Below are 24,718 nucleotides of genomic sequence, written 5' to 3'. Positions count from 1 at the left end.
GAGCCCCGGGGGGTTCTTCTGTTTCTGGGAAGCCAAGGCTGACCCTGCGGCACCAATAGACAATTTCAAACAATTACAGGTCACACTGTATTTGCTGTCACGTTCCAGAACTTAGCAAAACCCAACAATGATGTTCCACCGGCAAACATCATGACTCCCTGAAAAGAGAATCGCTGCACAGAAAGGGAGAGGAAACAGTTAATGTGGGTTTACCTCTGAATCTTTAAGCCTCACATAGTTAGAAGGGAAGACTCCGGACTTGTCGCCCACTGTTCCCGTCCACCAGTCACCATCTTTCTTGGTAACCAAAATCACATCCCCTTGCTGAAAGGTTAAATCGCCTTGCTCAGAACTCTCGTAAGTGTACATGGCAATAAATTCTGGTGGGGAGAAATATTGAGATACGGAGAGAGCTTGATTGTTTACAGAAATCCCAGACAACTTTGCAAAAGCAAGTTTATGAATAAGGAAATTATTAGGATAAGGTCCATTCAAGAGAAAGGCTAGTCACTGATAAAATGCAGAGTTGCAGAACCCCCTGGGCTCCAAATTCCCCGATTGCACATAAAAATTCAATAACTGCAGCCGGGGAGACAATTCCTGTGAAGACCCAGGACCAGGAACAAACAAACAAAAAACCCAACTGCATGTCCACCAACACCAGTACTGAGAGTGATCTCCGATTTAACGCCATGGTTTCTTTTTACATGAAAATGGTTTTCACGTTCACTTTTAGCTAACATTTACTGAGTACCTAGGTCATGCTGAGCGCTGGATTAGATACACTGACATGCAGGCTCCTTGGTGAGCTCATCAAATATCTGTAATTCACTTTTGAAGGTACCAAGTCACCATTTTAGAAACCTTTTAGACGTGGGATATCCTTTTTGTCAATTAAATAAGACACGTTTTTCATTATTCAAGTGCCTCGGTGAAAATTTAAGTCCTATTGTGCCATATACACAGATGGCAGGAAGCTGTTAGAACACAAAATTTAAAATATATATTCTTTAGTTAAAAACGGACATCTACTTGTCATTCAAGTATAAACAGGTAGAGTGGACTGCTGATAAAAGTAGTGTCTACCCAATCCCAGAAAATAATCACGCCTTTCTGAACAAGTGGAAAAGACAAATCACAGTTTCTTACATTTGATTATTCATGTAATTTAGTCGTAAAGGACAAGAATTAATGTTCTTTACTGTCTTGAATGTGAAGGATGTGCATTCCAGAGGAAGTTTTTCTTTTGAATTACAAACAGCTGACTTTACTAAGGCTTAGAAACCAAGTCACACTCTCAGAAAGATCATTTGACACAAAATTCTAGACACTACACTAGGTAGAGAATAAAAGATTTCTGGAAAGATGAACATACGTTTCTTATTTCCACTTTTTGTCCATTTTATCCTAGGCCTTTGTGTATTTTTTAAAAAGCAAAAAGCAACCCCCCCCCAAAAAAACGACAAAACAAAACAAAACAAAAAAACACAACAAAACACCATTTACCCGAAAAGTTTGTTTTATGATGGATGATGGATGGAGTGTTTCTTGCTAAAATTTCATATGATAATCCTTAAATGCAGAGCTTAATGTCAATTAATTTAGTATGGAGGACTCCACTGTCTAATTATAAGAGCCTCTGCAGGAGGCACTAATGAAAGCTAAAACAGACACCAAAAAACACAAATCCTCCTAATGCTTATGCTAACGTGGGCAGCTCTCCAAGGGGCCACTTCAGCCTCGCTGTGCTGACCTGCAGGCTGAGGCCAGCAGACCCCGAGATACAAGGTCATCCAAACGTACAAGGCAGAACAGAAGCCTCTCTGTCTTTAGCCCTCCAGCACTGGTGACACACACCTCCACAGTTAAAACTGGAAAAATGATTTCCCACACAAGGAAATCAAAGTTTGGCAGCTTGAATAAAGACATTGTTTTTTCATTAATATATTCCTTCTTCTGATTTCTCAATATTCTGACCCTTCCCTTTTCATTTTGTTCCGTTACTTGTTCCTTAGCTCATGTTTGGCCATTTCAGATTGGATCCTTGGCAATCAATACTTTTCCCAGTGATTCCTGCACTTAAAAGTCACTTTCTTAAAATGGATCCAAAGTTTGAAGTCACTTTCGAAATGCTTAAGAAACTTCAGAAGCGTGAACTCTAGCTGAACTTCATACTGCAGCAGAAGATACCAAGGAGACGGGAAAGACTGTGGTTTTACTTGCCCTGTGTGCACGCAGGCATCTGCGAGGACCTTCTGATTCAATGAAAGCAGGGAGACATGAGGACCGCTATGCGGGGGCTCGTCACCACTTAGACCCTCTTCACCAGACGTGTAACACAGGGCACTGGCCATTCCCAAGCCCATATTTTAAGAGCTACCCAAATTGACCATCTATTTAATCTGGTTTCTGGTTTACGTGAAATCTGATTACATTCAATACAGTATCGATAAGTGGTCCATCAATATATTTAAGTACCTTTTCTCAGAATTTCAGATGTCAGTGTCCTCCCACACCCCTCCAGAAAGCCAGCAATCTCTCCTCAAATTTCTAATACCTAAATCATTTCAAAATGGATGTAATAAATGCCAACTGAGGTTAGAATTTAACTCTCTTCTGTTGCCCAACTTTAAGGATGTGTGTGGTTCATCTGTGACCTACTTATTGAGGTCTCAAGTGTAGAGGCCTCTGTACAATGTTTCAAAACAAATCAACATTCATCAACCCAGCTGTTGGAAACTAACACACCATTGTAAAGCAATTATACTCCAATAAAGATGCTAAAAACAAAAAAACAAAAACAAAAAAACCCCAGCTGTTGGATGAGAAAGCTCACTGCTTTAAGTGACTATCAATAAATCCAGGAAATGAAGCAAAAAGGAAATAAAAGTAGCAGACATTTACTGACCTTTATTCCAAAAGCTTACACTATTATCTCATAAGCCTTGTAATGATTTCCTACCTCAAGTGGTGATTATTATGCCCATTTTACAGATGAGGGAGTTAAGGCATGACTAAAATTAAATGGTCACTAGGTGAGAGAGCCAGGATACAAACTCTGGTGCTCCAGTGAGACTGAATGGATATAACACACTGAATGTGGGGGGACGGGAGGCACACATAATTTGCCTGACATAATACTGACTACATGTGCTGTGTTTAAAAGACCTTTTTGCCTGTTCTCCTAACAGTGGATATAAAAGTCATTAAGATGACAAGAATGTATGAAGAGAACTATCCTAATGATTGTTTTGGCGGTAATGGCAAAAACTGGATACAATAAAATACTGGATTTGTTCAGTGATGATGAAGTTTTACAGCTATATCTATAAACTAAAAAAATTTTTTACTTCTGAAATTCCTCTTGAAAAAGTAACTTTGTTACTATCTGAAATACCATTAAATTTTAACCCTTGCTGTCTCCATTGAAACAATTGCTTTAATAATTCTATTTTTCATAAGGCAAAGTTTCTAAGGAATGTAAGTCTCATAATGGCAAACAAACTGAACGAAAGATTCCACCCTCATGGAATTAATTCAAGGAACCTATGAAAATCTACTATACAGTCGTGTAGACATCTGTTAGCTACAAATACTGTTCATACTTCAACATGGAAAGCCTGTCTAACTTGGGTAGCGCTCATGGACCAAATGAAGAAAAGACATGAGATTTTTACCATTAAAGCCTGAATTATGTAGGTTTTGTTCATTTTTAAACCTATACCATATATTGGCATATATAATCGAAAAGATTATGTCATGAAGAAGAGGAAATAAAGCAATTAATTATTTGTGTAATAAACACTCAAAATACAATTTTTAGGCCTAAATAATCTGGTGTGGTTATTTACATGGAACACAGAAATGAAACTTCTGTTTCATTTGGGGTACAAATGGCACTGACGTTACTGTGACAGTTTTACTGAACTGTATAGTTATGGCTTTAAACCAAAATACTTATCTGTATAAAGTCAGAAAAATAGCAACTACCACAAATTAGCTATAGAGATGCTCAGAGAACTTGGTCCTTAGTGACTCTGACGGGCCTCTTTCAAGAGTCAAAGGGCTCATAATCAAACATAATTAGAAAATTCAGTTTTTATGATCAATGTATCTGATAGTATTTTGAAAGTCTCCATAAAGTACTATGACTTTGTAAAGAGCTAACCCTCATTTTACCTTAGAGCTTAATATAATGAACGTAAATTAATGTAAACTATTTAAACATGAAATCCAACTTCTTTCCAACATTCACTGTATTACACGATTCCCTCCACCTTCTAAAGAACATGATCTGAGTCAGGTTCTCACCTTCTCCTGACACGGCCGGCTTGGCTGCTGGGGAAGCTACTCTCTTTAGACTAGCAGGACTTTCTGAAGAACCAGAATCCATGCTGGAAGAGGGGGGGGGAAAGTATTTTAATTTTCACCCTCAAAGAAAACAGTACAAATGACACTGATTTTTCTTTTTAAAAACTGTTTAACATTTAAAGCATTGATCATCTACAGCTGAAATAGATGCACTCAGCTAAGTCAAAACACATCACAAGGGGCCACAGAGGCCTGATTCTAAGCTCACATCCTTGTTTGCCAGCACTGCTTTGCTGGATACACAGCTAATGTACTGGTCTATTTCAAAGCATGACTGACAGATGCTCATTCAATATTTTTGCTCTTCATCTCTTCTTGAAGCTCATAATTTGTTTTGACCATCTACATGGTTAGAACAATTAAACAACAACCTTTATGTCAAGGTTCCATGCTATAAGTTTCCTAATGAAAAAGATAATTCATTCTTCCACAGATTTTCCCAAATGCTTTGGGTCTCTAAGTAGTACTGTACGTCTGGAACAGTACTGGATACTAAGCATGAAGAGGGGCATAATCTCCAACAAATCCACAAGAATGTTCCAGGTCTCAGAGTAGAATTCCCTCATGCATAATTCAATGAAAAACAGGATATACAGGCTTCTATGAGCAAGGAAAAAAAATGACCATTTATCTGTAAGAGGCTCTCCCCTGTTGCCATGTACCCTAATTTTTGCAGTTAAAAGATCCAGTTTAAAGACAAAATAATCCTGCAACTCCTATTTATGAATCGTAACTAGTGCAAACAATAATTTCATGCCTGACATGGTTTTCATCCAATAGAAGCAGATAAATACAAACATACCTCGTAGATTTCCTTATGGGCCCTGAAATGAGCTTCACGTAGGACTTGGGGAACCAACCCTTCTGGCCTTGAACTTCTCCAAACCACCACATGTCTTGCTGCTCCAGGACGGTGATGACATCATTTTTGTTAAAATTTAAATGGTTGTCTTTTTTGGCTCTCCAAGGATACAGGGCTTGTGCCTGTAGCCCCTCCACCTTTTCGCCCTTGTGTGGAAGAACATAAAGGACCTCTCATCACTCTGTGACTTGTTATCCGTTCAGGTGACGTGAACACTGGCTCCTCCCCCGCGACGGGCACACGCGGGCACACGCGCAGCCACGGAGGACCCTGCCTCAGCACAGCACTGGTGCCACGCGCGCCATTGTTCACGGTAACTGTTTATCTCCAAAAGTGGGGGTGAAAATCTGCTAGCCTATTCACAAAGCCGTGGTCGGGCCATCTAGAATTCTCCACTTAAACAAGCCAGGAGGTCGTGTTTAGTCTGTTGCACCTGGCTGTGTGCCTTTTCTGTTTGGGTTCTATGTTAAGTCCCAAGTTGCCCAGGGCACTCCCACTCCTGCCAATTTCCAATCGGATTTGGGTGTTTAGTGGGGGATTAATACCAGAGCAGAAACCTTATGAAATCTCAAAAGGTAATTAACTGATATCTTAGTTTAGGTGGACACAAGGAAATACACCTTGCATTGGATTGGGCTTGTTTCAGTTCCTTTTTAGAGGAACAGGGGTTTGGCAAGCATAAATCCACTGTAATCCCCGTTTACTATAAATACATCTATATGCAAACCATATACAAAGATGAATAAAATGCCATCTCTGCCTCCCCAAAATAATTTAGGTTAAAACACTTTATTAACCAGAAAGCACTATAAAAATGGGCAGTATGATATTATTACCAAGGAACTCATGATTCATGAGGAAGAAAGAGATACAAACAACTACGCCTACCACCCGGCAGAATGAAATACGCTAAGAAGAGGTTCCAACTATTCACTGCGGGAACAGAGAGAAAAGAGGGATTAATGCTGCTTGAGGGCAACAGGGGGAGTGTCACAGAGGAGGCAGCGTTTGAGCTAGGCCTTGAAGGACCAGAAGGATTTTGATAGCTAGGGCTTCGGAGGAAGGGCACTCCAGGTGGAGGGCACGGCCGCGAGATGCTGTCCCGCAGTGTCCAGGAGGAGAAGCGCAATCTGGGGGTGCATGTGGCCTAGTCTCATGGAGGGGTGGCGTAGGAGATGAGGCTGGAAAGGCAGGGTGAGGCATTTATTACCTTTTTTAAGACTGTAACATAAAACAGTTACAGTATCTTAAAACAATACTAAAAAATACAACAACGTCAACTTTCCATAATATACGTAAATGGACAAGAACAAGGGATAATGCCCAATGACAGTTCATTCAGAACCAACTTGGACTTGCCTGTAGAAGATATTTTCATAATGACATTTAACTGTGATTATGTCTGGCAAGTGGAGAATTTATGACAGGTCGGAGAGTTTCGGCTTCCATGTTGGTCTCCGTGGGTTCTCGCCTTCTTAGACCTATGACATCCCTATTTCCTTCCATCTCGACTGTACACTCCACCCAGTCTTCAGAACTGAGAAGGGGTCTCTGGATTCCAAACGCCCCCAGGACCACAGAGTCTCTGCCCGCCGTGTCCCCACCTCGCGCTTGCAGGGCGCCTCACATCGGAGCCGTGGATCTCAGCGCTTCTGTGTTGCCTAATTCTCTCCATCACTTCCGTTTAGTCTCTGCCATTTCACCTGGGCTCCAGTATTTCATAACCTCTCACCCCGAGAAATCTTTGCTGCACCTGCCCTGTCCATCTTTCCACGTGGAGATATCTGAATAACCAGCGTGGAATCAGGCAGAACACGGACTCTGGGTTTGAATCCCAAGTCTGTCACTTACTAATTGTGTGACCTTGGACAACTGTTTAATCTCTCCAGGCCTCAGTTTCCACATCTCTAAAACAGAGACACTTTCTTCAAAAGGTGGTTAAGAAAGTGTAACAGGATGTATCCTTGGAGCAGCTATGAGAGTAATAATCTTAACAGGGGTGGCTTATGTTACTGTTATTATTTCTAGTCCCAAACTGTGCAGTATTGCTGGAGAAAACCAAGATAATGTGTGATGACCAGTTACACACATTCAGCCACGTCAGGCTTCATCCTTCTTTACTCAATTCCTTTCATGCATGCTCCGCAGGCCCTCGGGGGCCCCTCCTGAAAAAGCTGCCCAGAGCACAACCTGAACTCCTTTCCCTCCTTCTCCAACCTCTCTTCACCCTTCCTTTCCCAGAAGAAAAAGAAGCCTGTCTTCTTTTCTGTGTTTTTAATGCTGCTTCCACTTAGATTCTCTGGTGCTCAACTTTTCAGTCCCTTTCTCCACTGGCCATGTGGCTGCGTCCTGTCCTCCTTCTACTCTGCTCCTTCTCTGTCCTTTCACCAGATCTTGCCACTTTCCCACCAAACATCTCCTCTGTATCCCTCTACGATCTGGTTTATCCTGCTGTTTCCCAGATCACAGATAGGTTTTACTTGCCTCTTTGCCCGGACCACCGCCTTTAATAATATGAGCACCACCACCCCCGCTTTCTGGAAACAGCCTTCAACTTCCCCTCATTTTCCTGGTCCTGAGCCCTCCTCCACCAGAGTCACCACGGCTGAGCATGACACTTGTGCCGCCTGCTGAGCTGGGACAGATGCAAAGAAAAGGGGCAGCTCCTCTCAGGAGCTGCCCTACTTCCAGGTCAGAGAAGACACACGCTCTGTGCAATTTCCATCTTCGTGCACTCTCTCTCCTTTGAAGAGCTCACTCATTTCCTGAGATCTGATCTATGTCCCAATTCCTGCCAGACAGAATGACCTGGCTGTCCCCCTCTCACCTTAAAATTAACACGTCTAAAACCCAACTTCTCGCTAAAAATCAATTTCTCTTTCTGCCTTCCTTGTTCCCCTGTAAAGTCAAATCTTTTTCTCAGTCCCAGACCTTTCCTTTCCTTTTTGCTCCCATAGGCATTGGGGCTCCACCCTCTTCAACTGTTGTCAGTGCCCCCGTGTCTCCAACTCGAATCTTCCTGCACACACCACCCTCCACGTGAACCTGCCCAGAGCCTGTGTTCACTCTGGTTGTTCCCTGGGCAGAAACTGTCCCTGACCCCCAAATGCCTGCCAGATGGGCAATTTCGCTGTTTGGTTTGACTATTTATAGAAATTTCATTCCTTTATTTATTAAATAAATAAATAAAGGAATAAATTCCTTTATTTATTACCCTTTCAGAAATTACTTTCTTGGCAAGGCATTTAAGAGCTTCCCATTAATCTGTAATCGGTCTATCTTTTTTGATAAATATTCAATGGTCTAGCCAAATGGATTGACCCATGACTTTCCCGAAACACTCTCTGACCTCCTACCTAAAGCCTCTCCTCACATTATTTTCTTTTTAACTTTTTATTTCATACTGGAGTATAGCTGATTAAAAATGATGTGATACCCTCACAGTATTTTCTGTCTGACATGCCAGCCCTCTCCGTTTCCTAATAAGCTCTTATCCACCGTTCAAGATGGAGTTCAAATGTCTGAACTCCATCCTCTGAACTGTCACTATTCCCTCTACTGGGAAAATGTGAACTGGATCCCGCCCTGCCAGCCGACCCAGATGCATATAATGAGGCTTACTCCTAAATGACATTGACAACAAGCACTGGCTGAATCTGTCCGCCCCACACAGGCACTCGAGGCCCTCCTGCTCCCATCGATGCTGTTACCTGGCCTAAAACAGGAGATGGAGAGGAGCCCGTGGCTGTGGCTGGAGTGAAGGCTGATCTCTGTCTCAATTGCCCGGCGCTCGGAACGGTGAGGGAGGGCTGGGCTGCCCACGCATCCCAATTGTCGGTTTCTGGTTTCTCATTCGTGCTGGTGGGCCACCTGGAAGGCGAAGCACGCCACCGTGAGTGGCAAGGACTTCCCGATGCACCGGCGTTTCTCCCGCCATAAACATACACCCAGGATGTGCATGGGGCTTGTTTAAGAACAAGGAGGGGGGAAAGGGCACTGGACTTGGGTTTGGGTCTGACCGTCACACACTAGCGATGGGTCTCAGGCAAGTTCTAGTAGTTTCTCTGAATCTTGATTTCCTCGTTGATAAAATGGGAACAATATTGTGCCACTCTGGTTAGTTGTGAGGGTCACATGAAATACCACACAGAGAAATACTTTGTAACGAGAAAGCGACCGAGAAACATCCTCACGTGATCATTATCTTCATTTGTAACGACAATGCTCAATAAGCAAAGAAGAAGTCTCGCACCACATATGAAAACATGCCAGCCCAGCAGCTGGTGCTTAGTAATACCATCTCTCTGTCCCATCATCACACAGCAAGCGCCAGGCCATGTGCTCGGATACCATGGTAACTACCAGCGGTATCCTTAGAGCAACCTGTTGTCCTGATGTCGGGGATGGTTTTAATTTTGCGATTTTATAATTTTAAATAAACACATCTGTGTCAGTGCAGATTTAAATTCAACTGACTTTTTAAAAATCTTTATAAGACATAAACAAATTTGAAAATTAAAATATTTCCTTTGATAGACGGCACATCCTGATTCAGGGTTTGGAAAATAAGAAGCCTGGAATTATAGCAGGAGAGCTGCAGACCACACATTTATCGAGCAAGAGAGTAACACTGACTGGATCCACAGCAGAACAAAATCCTGGAAAACACAGCGCTTGTCTTCTATTTTAGTGTAAGCTTTAGTTTCCAAAGTCAGAACTTTTCAATCAAAATCAAGACAGGGAATACAAACTACTATACACAAAATAGATAAGCAACAAGGATTTACTGTATAGCACAGGGAACTATATTTAATGTCATGTAATAACCTATAATGGAAAAGAATCTGAAAAAATATATATACAGTAAGTCCCCTACATACGAACGAGTTCTGTTCCAAGAGAGCATTCAAAAGTCCAATCTGTTCGTAAGTCCAACAAAGTTAGCCTAGGTACCCAACTAACATAATCGGCTATATAGTACTGTACTGTAATAGGTTTATAATACTTTTCACACAAATAATACATAAAAAACAAACACAAAAATAAAGAAAACATTTTTAATCTTACAATATAATACCTTGAAAAGTACAGTACAGTACCAGCTACATTACTGCTGCTTTTACGCTTGATTCCCGACATCTTGGGCTTGAAATAAAGATACTGTACTACTGTACTCTACACAGTACCATAAAGTACACAAAAGAACAACCATGTGACAATGTACGCCAGACGCGTGAACTGACTTACGTGATTGGACATGCGAATGCACGTTCGTGTCTTTGAACGTTCGCAACTTGAAGGTTCGTATGAGGGGACTTACGGATATATAACTGAAACACTTTGCTGTACACCTGAAACTAACACAATATTATAAATCAACTATACTTCAATTAAGAAAAAAACAATCAAGAGGAGAATTTCAACTTGGTTTCTATCATGCTAATAAAAGACTACTTTTTAGCAGAGATTAGATAGGGAGGGCCTTCTTTAGCACTTTAAACAATTTATGTGAAAATGTAAGTACGAAAAACTTGCTATTCCTTACATCCTTCCCTCCACTTCCTCCTGCCCTTGGCCATCACTCACCTCTCTCTCCTCTATTTCCTCCACCTGATCTTTCTCCAGCATTATGCCCTGACTCCTTGCCTTCAATTTGTTTCTTCTGAAAGATGATCAGACTTGAAAACAAATATAAAACACTTCTGGGGCTTCCCTGGTGGCGCAGTGGTTGAGAATCTGCCTGCTAATGCAGGGGACACGGGTTCGAGCCCTGGTCTGGGAGGATCCCACATGCCGCGGAGCAATTAAGCCCATGAGCCACAACTACTGAGCCTGCACGTCTGGAGCCTGTGCTCCACAACTAGAGAGGCCGTGATAGTGATAGGCCCGCGCACTGCGATGAAGAGTGGCCCCCGCTTGCCGCAACTGGAGAAAGCCCTCGCACAGAAACGAAGACCCAACACAGCAATAAATAAATACATAAATAAATTTAAAAACAAAACAAAACAACAACAAAAAAACATTTCTTACGTCCCTTTTACTTGAATGCCAGTATAAAATATTTTTAGACTACTGCACACCTAGACCAGTCCTATAACTGGAAGCGTGGACAGTGGCTTCACCTCTCCTTTCAAACCTCTGCTTACACACCGTTTTTAATGCCATTTCCTGATGACCAAAGGCATAGCATGAACAGCGGCCAAGAGTACACATCTCTTCGCTCTGCTGTACGTTTGTACAGGACTGATGAAAGAGAAAAGCTTCCCAGGAAACAGCTTTCTATCTTATTCAAAACCACATGACTAAATTCAATTTCTGTTTCTGTCCAGCAAAAAAAAAAAGTGCTGTTTCCATGCAGGAAATGACTCTAAATATTTGCTGTCACGGGTGTCAAGCACATTATTAGGAAACTGTATTTCTCCATTTCTTCCACAAGAATGTAAGATACAGACAAATTATTGAATGAAACAAGGGTCATAGGCTTTACTTTATCCCAGGGCAAATCATTGTTGAGCAATGATATAATTAAATCCAGGTCAGAGAATGCAATCCACCATTTGCCGGAAGACCAGAGAAAGTGGCCATGAAAATTACTCAGAGGTACAACCCAAGACTATAACAACACTTAAAAGATCACTAAGCTGGGATTTCAAAAATCATCAGAAATAGCATCCTACACATACGTGGAGCTGAAGTCGGCCCAGTTGTTGGGGGTCGCGGAGGGCTCTGCAGAGGTCACTGCGGAAGGAGTCGGGGTCTCACGTACAGCCAGTTTGGGTGCAAGGGTGGAGGCAGCATCAGTCACTGGTTTGACTGGGGCAGGAACCTCGTTTTCTGGGATTTTCTCTGCGTAGTTTGCAGGGAACCATCCTGTCTTTCCTTTTAATTCTCCTCCAAGCCAACCCGGTTCTCCAGTTTGGCTTTCATCCACCTGCAGGAAAGTCATAAAGTTTAATTCAGTGGAACTAAATCAACCCCTAAAGACACCAAACACTCTACCAGAACAAAGCCCCCGCCTCTGACCCGGTCAGACTAACACACGGCACAGACATTTCTTCACTTTATTCTTAGTCTAAGAGTCTGGAAAAATGGTCTCTAAACTTTAACTCTGAAGAAACAGTAGGTGCTATAATTCAAGTTCTTAGTCTTCTGTGCCTGTTTAGCTTTTTCTTTTTCCCCTAATAATAGCAGTTAAGACCAATAAGGAATCCTAATAAGGCCTACAGTTTAAATTTTTAGAGCTACTTTGAATTAGAAAGTGATGTGACAGACTTCATCACTCAGGAAGTCATGTAATTATTAAAAATAATTTGACTTAGGTTTATTATTTAAAACAAAGCAAAGGGTGCAATCAATATGAATTTAGCACTCTAAAAAAAATCTCTAAACTAAGCAGTACTTATTTAGCATAGGGACAAGATAAAAAATAGAGCCTTAGATGGTTTCTACAGCAAGTAAAACTGGCTGCTGTGTTTAGCCATTTAAAAGCTCCACAGATACATGATGAGAAAATTAAGAAAATGATTATTTACAGCAACAATTAATTTTATTAAAGTCCTAGAGTTTTCTTTTGTATAAATTTCACTTTAATATTCACAAACATGCACATGAGAATATAGGATTCTGCTGTTAAAAAATTTCAGAGATTTATTACAACTGTGTTTTTAATGTTTGCATTTTATTTTAATTCTGACCAAAAGGATTAGTCAAAATCACCAGAATGATTCTACTTATCTTTAGAAGTTACCCTCACTATTTTATGAGCAACAGGAGATCAAATTGAGGACAATTACATTCACTAGTAGAAAATTATTTTCATTACAATAAGTCAAATAAGGTTCTGTCAGAGACCTTATCCTATTTTTATTGCATAATATACTGCCTAAGGAGGTAGTACATTGGACCTTAATGTTGCTTTTTCGAAATCACAGAAATGAGTATGTAGGGTCTTAACAATGATTTTGGAAAAAGTGGCAAAAATACCAGTTTTCTAACCCGTTCAAATATTCAGTTAAAAAAACCCCACAAAAACCCCAAAGCAAATAACTATGGAACCAAACATCTGTTTGTATTCAGTGTAGAGTAATATGGTATAATGTTTATTAGCTTATTTGAATTAAAAAAAAAAACGCCTGGGGTAGGGGTGGAGAAAGTAGAATACAGGACTTTCTACTTAATTCTGCATGTTATTTATAAAATATTCAGTCCATAGGAGAGCTTCCTTGCTGCTCTCTCTACGTTAGGAACCCTATTGTCATGGGTAAAAGCAGTTTTTAAAGCTGAGAATTCTCCAAAAAGGAGTTCCCCGAGATAGCAACACTGCTTCCAAAGGTTCTATTTTTGGCTTTACAGTTCCGGTGCTAACACTTGTATCAATGTGAGCACGTGCGCCACTTCTCATTCAGCTGCCCCGCATTGTTTTCTTCTTTCTTTCCTTTTTCTGGGCAGCCCGAACTGTTTCTCCAGATGAGAATTTAAGGTGACATTTTTTCCCCACTTGGATCTTATTTTCTGCTGAACTCAAATGGCTAGATGCCTTTTCTCTCTTGTTTATATTTATTGGTGATATTATGACGCATTTTAACTTTATAGCTGTTTTGCACTGAAAACACAGCTGTTTCTAGGTCAGGCTGAGCCAGGGCCTCCCCAGCTTCTCAGCGGGTTAAAGAGCCCAGTTCCTGCCCCCTCCACACGTCCCAGGACCAAAGGTGAGGTCTGGCAGCAGTGAGTGAGGAGCTGGAGCCAGACACAATCGCTTCACCTCAAGACTGCAAAGTGGGGCTTCCCTGGTGGTGCAGTGGTTAAGAATCCGCCTGCCAATGCAGGGGACACGGGTTCGAGCCCAGGTCCGGGAAGATCTCACATGCCGTGGAGCAACTAAGCCCCTGCGCCACAACTGCTGAGCCTGTGCTCTAGAGCCCGTGAGCCACAACTACTGAGCCCACGTGCCACAACTACTGAGCCCGCGCGCCTACAGCCTGTGCTCTGCAACAAGAGAAGCCACCGCAATCAGAAGCCCGCACACCGTAACGAAGACCCAACACAGCCTAAATTAAATAAAAAAAAAAAAAAAAAAAAAAAGACTGCAAAAGTGTCATGATTAAGAGTAGGGCTCTGCAATTAGACTGCCTCAGTTTTAACACCACTTCTATATTATTAGCTGGTTGACTTTGGGCAAAGTGTAATCTCTTGGTGCCTTGGTTTCTTCATCTGTACAATGAAGGATAATACTAGTACCTGTTTTATAATAGTTGTTATAAGGAATGATAAGTATCTAGAACACTGCCTGGCATATGAGACGTGCTTAATAACAGATTTTCTAAAGCCGTCTCTCCTGTTGTCCAGCTCTGACTCTACTGCAGTTCTCTTTTGCCCGGTTCTAAAAGCCTGGCCTCTATTTGACCCTGTTTACTTTAGGTAACCAGAGATTTCTGGTTCTCTATGGGGAGTTCCCTGCTCTAGAAACCTGTCTAGTACCTTAGGCCCTCGGGGTTGGCCTTCCTATCTTCCTGTAGGGGCTGGAATGTGATCCCTGATCAAGACCTATCAAACTCCTACTGGTCTAAGCTAGTTGGACCTCCTTGAATGCCAGCTGCTTTACTTAATTATGTCCTGTGACCCACTGTCATTCCCTTGAGACATGGGTCTTACCTGGTTAACCAGACTTTTGGTTGACATCTGGAATTGGATCTGAAGCCCTGAGGAAATGTTCTACCCTATGGGCAGGTCTAGCTCACACCCCAGTTAATCACACCCAGCCTTGTCCCCTGATATGACAGAAAGCAGGCTTCACCACTGAAAGGTGCTTGTGTGTTCTCAGGAAGGGGAGAGGGTGCCACCTCAGCTCCTTATCCCTGCAAATAAGGGTTTCTGCCATCCTAGAGGGCAATAGTGAAATCAGTATTTCACTTTTAACCAAGGAAATCCATCAGTCAACTTGAACAAACAATAATCTCAATTAGCTTTATCTATTCTTATATGAATCCATTAATTTTAATGAGTAATTAAATTTTAAGGTTCAGAGATTATAATAAAAATTCCCTCCTAACATTAAATTAAATTAACCACTTAGAAAAAGCATAAGGGGGACTTCCCTGGTGGCGCAGTGGCTGAGAATCTGCCTGCCAATGCAGGGGACACAGGTTCGAGCCCTGGTCCGGGAAGATCCCACATGCCGCGGAGCAACTAAGCCTGTGCGCCACAACTACTGAGCCCACGCTCTAGAGCCTGCGAGCCACAACTACTGAGCCCACGTGCCACAACTACTAAAGACCGCGCGCCTAGAGCCCGTGCTCCGCAACAAGAGAAGCCACTGCAATGAGAAACCTGCCTGCCGCAACGAAGAGTAGCCCCCGTTCACCACAACTAGAGAAAGCCCGTGCGCAGCAATGAAGACCCAACACAGTCAAAAATAAATAAATAAAATAAATAAATTTATTAAAAAAAAAAAAAAGAAAAAGCATAAGGGGTCTCATATGAAAATGAGAAACATTCCTTCCTGGATTTGAAAAGCTTTACTCAAAATGCCAATCCCATTGTGGAAAAACGGGACATAAAATTAGGATAGAATAAGCAAAGTCAAGCACACAGACTTTTTTGTAATGTGGCTGGCTATAATGTGGACTTATACACACATAGGGTAGATTCATCTATCAGTGGCTGTAAGTCAGGGGGATTTTGATATTAACAATACTGGTCTTTTTAAAAAATTAATTAATTAATTAATATTTATTTTTGGCTGCGTTGGGTCTTCGTTGCTGCACGTGGGCTTTCTCTAGTTGCGGCGAGTGGGGGCTACTCTCCATTGCGGTGCGCAGGCTTCTCATTGCGGTGGCTTCTCTTGTTGCGGAGCACGGGCTCTAGGCGCCGCAGGCTTCAGTAGTTGTGGCACACAGGCTCGGTAGTTGTGGCTCGCGGGCTCTAGAGCACAGGGTCAGTAGTTGTGGCACACGGGTTTAGTTGCTCCGCAGCGTGTGGGATCTTCCCAGGTCAGGGCTCGAACCCGTGTCCCCTGCATTGGCAGGCAGATTCTTCACCACTGCACCACCAGGGAAGCCCAACAATACTGGTCTTAATACAATTTCATTTAATCAGCCCCACAGCAACACCTCAAAACATCTGGGGTCATTCTAATGAAACATCAACGTGGGAAGCACAAACCCCAAATGTTGCTTAAATGTCTGGGAATATGTTACAGATCTAGTCTACGAACTGTTAATAATTATGCACTGCATACTGTAGGGCACTGATGCAACAGTCAAATGCACACAGCATATCAGGTTCAAGTACACGTGGCTGAAACCCAATAATATCATATTTCTTTTCTCAATGTTTATATGCTTCATGACCTCCATCTTCATGGTGAAACTAAGATTTTTAAAGCCTCTGACCTTGTCACAAAGAAGGGTAACAGAAATTCCCTCTCCCCTCACAAGCAGGACAAAGGGCATGGACAGCAAACAGGTTTAAACTGTGTACCAACTTAGAACCACCGGTGCAGCTGCCTGGGATGTGCTGCAGAATGTGGGGAGAAGCACATGTTTTGTACATTTGCTAGTTTGGAAATAAAAGGTTTCCCCCTAAACTCCTGGATAAGGATATTAAAACTGTTTTCTAAAGCGCTAATCTAGAGGTCGGCAAAATTTTCCTTAACTCTCGCAGCGACTCAACTCTGCAGCTGTAGCACAAAAGCAGCTGTAAGCAATATGTAAATGAACACGCCTGAATGTGTTCCAGTAAAACTTTATTACAAAACAGGCATGGGCTGGATTTGGTCCACCCCTGGAATCAGGTATGTGCTGATCCCTCAACACAGCAATGGCTCAGATGTTAAGATTATGGAAATCTAAGAAAGGCAGGAAATAAAAGGTACTGACTACATTGAAAGAAAACAAAACAAAACAAAATCCCAAAATCAATTCTCCATCAAGAAAAGAAAAGGAAAAAAGAATGAGTTTAAATTGCTACAAAAGAAACACTAAATTAGAAGATAAACAACTTTCTGAATGAATTGACTGGTTGATGACTGACAGCCCCTAAAGAAGTCTCCTTTTTTGGATATCTCTAAGAAGAGGATATTTTCCAGAATGACTTGGGATTAGTGCTGACAGAAAAGAGATTAGGTTAGATCAGTGGTTCCCTAAACTGACTCCCTGATAGAACCACCTGGACAAGATTTTGAATCCTAAATATGGATGAAAAGTTCCCACAGTCTCTGGGGATGAGCCCTGGATTGGTTGTGGGGTTTTTTTGTGTTTTTTTTTTAAGGTCCCTGAGCAGGACTGATGCACTCAGCCCTGCACCATTTAAAACCAGCTGAGTAGATGATCAGCCTGTTTTCTTAAGATAAACTTCAACAAAATGGCAGTGAGCAGAGGTGTTCCAATTTCTTTTTTTTTCTGGTCGCGTGGCATGTGGGATCTTAGTTCCCAGACCAGGGATCACATCTGTGCCCCGTGCATTGGAAGTGTGGAGTCTTAACCTCTGGACTGCCAGGGAAGTCCCTAATCTCTTATGCTATTCCAATACATTGTGGATGTCAAATTGGACTTATTCACCCTCCAGGTATTGGGACCTCCAGATCAGAAGACAGGCCATAGATTTTCAAAGTATCTAAGCCTTAGCTGTCCAGGTCAAACTCAATTAAGATGTTTCCATTCAGAAGTCTTCCCTGAGCACCTTAGTTCACTCTGATTTCTTTCCTCTTTTACATTCCTAGCAGTTAGTGAGCATTCATTGGGAACTTCATCACACAATGGCCTTTTCATGTGTTTCTCCCTATTTTTCTAAAGAGATTTTAAACATATGAATGGTAGAATTATCTTATATTTTTTTGTATTATCAACAACATTTAGAACAGGACTATATATAAAATACCACTTTAATTTTTGTTAATCATGAAAAAATATTTTTGGAGAAAATTGGGCTGATAATCAAGTTTTTTTAACAGCAAAATATTTTTTAAAGCCCCCTCCAAGACTGCCTACATTAAAACAGAAAACGTTTGCTAGACTTCTAAAATCTAACAGGTATAGTCAGCTACTTTTCAAAGAAGTTTGAGAAATCTGAGAAGCCGATGATTACTGTGCCCACAAAAGTAGGTGAACTCCTGATTATTCAACCAAGAGAGATTGCTAGGAATGTTCTATTGCGTATTTTTCACGATCGTGTTTCTCAACTGCAAACTTCATGAAATAAAAAAATTGCTACTATTACATGTCCATTTCCAATTGTTGGGTACCAATTGTTAGCCTCACAAACATAATACAGTAGAATGCCATTTGAGGTGTCTTGCTGCACCTTGTGGTACAAAATGAAGACACCACTGCTGTCCCCTCAGCAAGAGAATACAGTATGCCTCACAGCACAGCCCCTTCGTTAACATATGTGCGATGTCTGAGATAAAATAAAACACCATTCCAGGCCTGGGGAGACCTTCTCTGTTAACAGTTGTCGAAGTTGGATTTATCTTTAGTGTTTCATTAAAAATTACAAATGTTAATACATTTGTAAACATGAATATAGAAGTACATAGAATTAAACATGAAAGACACCTCTGTAATTGCCCAGTGGTAACCACTGTTAACAGTTTGATGCCTATACCGTGAGACTATAAACTATATACGTAAAAACATTCATACACACACACACAGCTTTTAATTTAACCAAATGCAACTATGCTCTACATATTGTTTCTGCTTTTTTACTGGAGTTTATTTGTATATGTAGATCTGTGTAATTTTTAAAAACATCTTCATTATATTTATTGTTTAGCTGTATCACAATTTATTTAAACTATTCCCTTACTGATGGATACTGGGCTGTTCCTTGTTTGCTTTTACCAACAATGCTGCAGTGAACATCCATGGACACGTTTTTTCGTGCACTTGCTAAAAACAGCCTAGAGGAGGGAGAGTAACAGAATTCCTAGGTCAAGGGCAATGAGAGTTTTAAATTTGAATAGGTACTGCCAAATTGCCCTCCAAATGGCTTAGCCAATTCATACAACCATGCTGACGATGTATATTGTATCCACTTTCCTACACTCTTGACAAAGCTTAATATGATCAAACTCTTAAACTTGCTCACCGGAGAGATGAAAAATGCTATCTCATTTTTAAAATTTGCATTTTCCTGATCACCAAAGAAAGAAGCATCTTTTTTGTATTTTTTTTTTAAATCATTTACTTTCCTTCATCTGTATATGTCTCTTTATATCCTCAGCCAACATTTTAAAGTTGTGGGTTTCTTTCATATTAACTTTTCAGAGTCTTTATGTAATATGGATAGTGACCCTTTGTCTCCTATGTATTTTGCAATCTACAGGATTTAAGTTTTTAATATTGTCAAATCTGTCCATTTTTGTCATTGATGGCTTCTAGTTTTAACTCAGAAAGGCATTTCTTAGAAAACTATTCCAATATTCTCCTTAAAAAAAAAAAAGCCTTTTAAAAAAGAATTTTTTAAGTTTAAGTTTTAAGTTTAACCTACTTGGAATTTATTTTTGTCCATGATCTGAGACAGAGACTTGACCTAATAATTTGCCAATATGGAAACTTCAAGTTAGTCTTTACATGGAATCTAGCAAACAGAAACCTGGTAACACAAACATTTACACCTTTTTCTTCATTTTCTATTTTAAGCACAACTTACTACACAAACTCAAAACATCTTTTTACTGCCACGACAACACCCAAAGATATGTGTGCTTACACAGAATTAAAGTGATTTAAGAGAACAAAACATTTAATAAGATGCAGACTTCCTGACAGTCACAAGGCACTCACCCATTCCCCTTTAACCTCCACCAGGAAAGCAAAGGTTTGAAAGCAAGGCAAAATACATGTTTAATGAAATGTTTCATTCTCATGGTATATTTACACTCTATTCTTCTAGTGGGGCTGATGCTTAACTAGTCAATTTGAGGAAAAGGACTCAGTACCATTGTAACAAGACTATGTTTCAAAAAAATAGCAATATATACTCATTAAAATACAGATCATCTGTAACATTTCCTTATGGTAATATTTGGTAACACTTCCTTATCTCAGGAAGAGAACATTACTTTTCTGCACCTTGTGTCGCAACAAAATCCAGTTTCAAATATGTTAGGCTTTTTTTTTTTTTTTTTTTAAAGCAGTATAAAAATCAGCTTTGTAATGAGGTCTTCTCTGCTATGGCTTTGTACCTTCATAATGTTTAGATTCCTGCTATTGCATGGTATTTAGATAATTTCCAATTAATCTGCTTTAAAAGGCACAAGATATTTCAAAGACCAGGCAGGAGGAATAAGCAGCCTCAGGCCATTAGGAAACAGAAGACAGGGAAGAAGCTGCGAAACACTCGGCCCGGGTCACCATTCACGTGCAGCGTGGTGCGTCCACACTTGAGAGAAACCAGCAGTTCTTTCTGTAAAGAATGAGTGAGGCTGGCGCCCAGGCATTCAAAACTCTGTGCTGAATGAAGGCAGAGAGATTACTGGAAGAGGGTTTCGTTATTGTTAAGGAGATGTTGACTTTGAAAAATTCTGGAGCATTGGGCACGACTCCCTTATTTCCAGCCCATAAGAACTAGAGAAAAAGCTATCAGAAAATAAGTAGAGAAGGGATTGAGTTCTTTGAGGACCAAACATACTGTTCTTTCTATATATTTTGACCCATGAAAGATCACATACTCTAGATACAGATACAATGCATAAACGGAAGATGAATGCATGAGTAATTACAGTGACTGCATGACACCCTTTTATACTTCAAAGATATGGGTCCTAGTATGGGAAGTGTGTTTGCCTCAATTCTTAACTTTCATAGTTCTTAAAAAAAATTCTAACCATTTCCATATTAAAAAGAAAAAAAAAAAGCCAACAGTAATGCAAAGCTTAACCAGTTCTAAGACTTACGTTAATAACTGGATTGAGGAATTACTATTTTCTTTTAGGAAATAATTTAGGTCAACCACATTGCTTTATTCTTTCTTAAACTGGTTACTATAGTTTTAGTTACAATCATAAGATTATTATTATAATAATTAAACAAGCTGTAACAAGCAAAGTTCTAAACTCTTTCATCTGTTCATTTATAGAGTAGGAAGGCAGGTTAACTGTATTTAATTCATTACTCTTCACACAATTCAAAGTTTACACAAAGGGAAAAAAAGATGCTTTGACCCAAAGATACAAAAATTATCAGTGGCAACTATGAAAATGATGATCAAGCATTTTGCATTTAAGACTATTTCTGAAAGACCACTTTTAATATTTAAGTAGTAATCTAAATTCTAAAATTACCAGAGCTTTACAGATTTAAAATTATGCAAGGCTATGTTAAGAACCCATTTTCTTTAACAATTCTATTTTAAAATGATGCTGGGATACGTTTTTAAGTGCCAACTTTCATTCTAATAGAAAAGGAAGAAGAGTGAGGTTATATTTCAAAAACTCAAATGCTGGATTACTGGATTTCACACTCACCAACCACTTTACAATTGTCAAATAAAGTACAAAAAGAGGACAGATGGCTAACCATCATGGGAAACCACGCTTTCGCTGGAGTCTTTCTTACCATGACTATATCTCCTGGCTGGATCGTGATTTCATCGTGACTTCTGGACTCAAAGGGATAGAGTGCTCGGTAATACACCACTTTTACATTCTCCTGTGTAGAAATGCTCAGTGGGCCTTTTTCTGTTTATGAGGAAAGAAGGAGAAGGGAACAAAAGTAAAACGTTACACTGAACACAAATGCGTGACACAAGCCAAATTACAGACATCTAGCTCCTCTGCTGCCTATCTTAACATCTGAACAATTTCCATCTACTCAAGGAATTTCTGGAACACATAGTGAGGATGTGTTTGGTTCTGAAACCAAAGGAGAGCCAAATCTGATGTCAGCAACTAGAACCCATCAGAGAGGTCATTAGTGGACGTTAAACCAAGGTCATCCCAGTGCCGCATGCAGTGAGGCTGCCTGAAGTCGCTGTTCTCTGCTCCCTGGCTTAGGCGTCAGCAGTGCGCATCTATAAAGCATCCAGACCTCTTTCCCCCATTCAGGGTGCCTAGCATGATGCAGCGGTTCGAATGTGACACAAATTTGAAACAGCCAACTCACAGGGGAGGGGGCAAAGAAGCACAACTTTAACTTTCCATATTAAGAGACAAGGAAAGGTTGATGTTTTAGGCCCTCAGTGTGGTCATGTAAAACATAAGTGCTAATTAACCGTTCTTATTGATCATTCAATCGTAATTCCTGGTGAATTACAAGTCCTAGAGAAAAAAATGAACCAAGGACAGACCCTAGATGAAAATAATATAGCTTTTCAATGAAGTAAAATTTTTAAAAATGCACATGAGCAGAGGATATTGTGGACCCTGATTAATAACTACTCACAGCCCTCTGAACTGTTTTACCCAAGAGCTGCAAGTATTTTGATACACACCTATTTTCTCTGAAAAGCCGTGAAAGTACTATCTTTGTGTCGTCTTGAACTGAACGATGTGCATAATTTCCCACTGACCAAAGGAGAAAAAAAAATCCTCATTTTATACCAAGAGGACGCATAAGGAACTTAAGATCAAGTCATGGTGAAATAATTTTCAGATCAAAAAAAAAGATTAAAACATATATTTTGTCCTCGTATGGCAGAGGCTCCTGTGTGGATCTGATGGCTTGCCAGTCTTTCTCCCTGGACTGCATGCATCTTGAGGCAGGGAGGGTGTCGGCCAACTCTGAACCCTCACTCCCATCCCTGCCCGCTGTGCAAACAGGAAACAAACATTTGTCATTTGCCAAACAAAGGAAAAGGCCATCACTTTCCTCAGCTGAGTATTACCTCCTAAGCTTTACAATATCGTACAGCCACACGAGAATTCAAAAAAATACATTCTAGTTTGCATCTGATAAAAGGGATAACGTTTTCTAGCCATTTCAAAGTCTTTCATTTATCGTTATTTATAAAGACGTTAACTTATGTTCAAAGGGCAAAAATAAAAAGTTTCAAAAGGTAAGAACACAGCTGTACGCGGTGCAGACTAAGGACAGTGAATGTCACGTCACTATAGGCAAGGGGAAGAAGCGCCACTTCCTGCTGCTGAGACAGCTCTGAAATTCCCAGAGAAAATAACAAAACAGAGAAGCAGGAAGGGTTATGACCTCCATTTGGAATACAGGTGTATGAATGGGGTTTGGCAATGAAACTTCATGCCACTGTCGTCTGCAAAAGACTTCTGGATGCCAAAGGTTGGCACGGTGCGGGGAGAACTAAACAGACATCTGATGATGCTAGAAGATGAACAGCTGCACCGTCCAAAAAAAGACACTGATGTTCTCATCGCTATGAACACAGCCAAGATAGAGCCTGATTAGACATGAATATTTCCCAAGAGGATCTGGGAGAACAGGACTTTTTTTTTTAATTTTTATTTTATATTGGGGTATAGTTGATTTACGATGTTGTGTTAGTTTCAGGTGTAGGAAAGGACTTATTTGCTCGAATAATTTTGGCCTCTCATACCTGCGGTGGACCAGGGTGCTTGGACAGCTGGCTTAGCTGGCTCTTGTTGTTGAAGGAAAAGCCGACTCAGCTTGTCTTGCATTTCCTGTTTGCCCTTTTCCTCACTGTCCTTCTTTTTGACACTCTCTTCCCTTTTGAGCTTTTCCTCCTCGTGGGGTTTTCTTGGCCGCTGATGCTCATCTTCTTGTTGCACGTGCTCCAGCCACTGCTGGCCCCTTTCCTGAGCTCGTCTGTCAACAAAATGCCTGATTACAGCAGGGAAGCAACTCCAAGTTAACACTGCTGTGTGGCCCCTTTGCACAAAGGGCTCCATCTAGTCAATGGGATGCTGAACACCAAGGGATATTGTTCTTCAGATGGAGGGATCTGAATCAATGAAACAGAGGCTCTCAGGGCTCCCTTTCTGAGTGAGATGAAATCACATGATTTAGAAAAACACAGAAAGAAAATTCCTGATGTAGCTAGCTTATAAAGTGATTAGAAAAATCACAAAAATACTTCTCGATTTTAAAACTGGCATATAATTGCAAAGAAAAATAAAAGCCATAAAACACAGGAACATAACTTCCATGAAGAGAAAGTATATCCAGCACTGCAAATGAAATATTGCTTAAAGAAGTCCATGAACAATTAGATCACTGAGGGGACACACCGTATGTACACGCACACAAGTAGCTCCCCAGAACTGAAGCGGAAACCAACAGGTTATTTTGAACCCTTGAGTTAGTAACCATCCCTTACTAAGCAACAGTTTCTATATATTTTACTGAATTCGACTACTTTGTTTTTCAAACTAGCTGACACAAAGAGATAAAGTGCAATTAAATATAGGCCTTGAAAAATATGATGGCCTCAACCTGAAATCCATAGGAAAAGATCGGGGATGATTTTTCCCTCTTTCCATAATATTTTACAAAATCAGAAAACACTTTAAATGATCACACTTTAAATGAAACTAATGTGGGACTTCCCTGGTGG

The 24,718-nt window shown here is 40.6% G+C and overlaps 1 protein-coding gene across 4 annotated transcripts in view; it reads right to left on the bottom strand.

Moving 5' to 3' along the window:
• The window catches only part of ITSN1 (intersectin 1), a 239,939-nt gene that overhangs the window by 71,404 nt on the left and 143,817 nt on the right, over nt 1-24,718 (bottom strand). For 3 of the 4 annotated variants that reach the window (XM_007183719.2, XM_007183718.3, XM_028166955.2), the window contains 7 exons: nt 23,741-23,970; nt 21,793-21,914; nt 11,917-12,164; nt 8,944-9,103; nt 5,174-5,379; nt 4,312-4,394; nt 214-380 (listed from right to left, as the gene is read on the bottom strand). In XM_007183719.2, coding sequence (XP_007183781.2) covers nt 214-380; nt 4,312-4,394; nt 5,174-5,379; nt 8,944-9,103; nt 11,917-12,164; nt 21,793-21,914; nt 23,741-23,970 — 1,216 coding nt within the window. The remainder of the gene's footprint in view (nt 1-213; nt 381-4,311; nt 4,395-5,173; nt 5,380-8,943; nt 9,104-11,916; nt 12,165-21,792; nt 21,915-23,740; nt 23,971-24,718) is intronic. The other variant, XM_028166956.2, reaches the window with a different exon arrangement.

Source organism: Balaenoptera acutorostrata, chromosome 4 (genome assembly GCF_949987535.1).
Source record: "Balaenoptera acutorostrata chromosome 4, mBalAcu1.1, whole genome shotgun sequence".
Lineage (NCBI taxonomy): Eukaryota > Metazoa > Chordata > Mammalia > Artiodactyla > Balaenopteridae > Balaenoptera > Balaenoptera acutorostrata.
The sequence above is the reverse complement of the archived record's forward strand: the minus strand, read 5'-3'. Positions and strand labels throughout refer to the sequence as shown.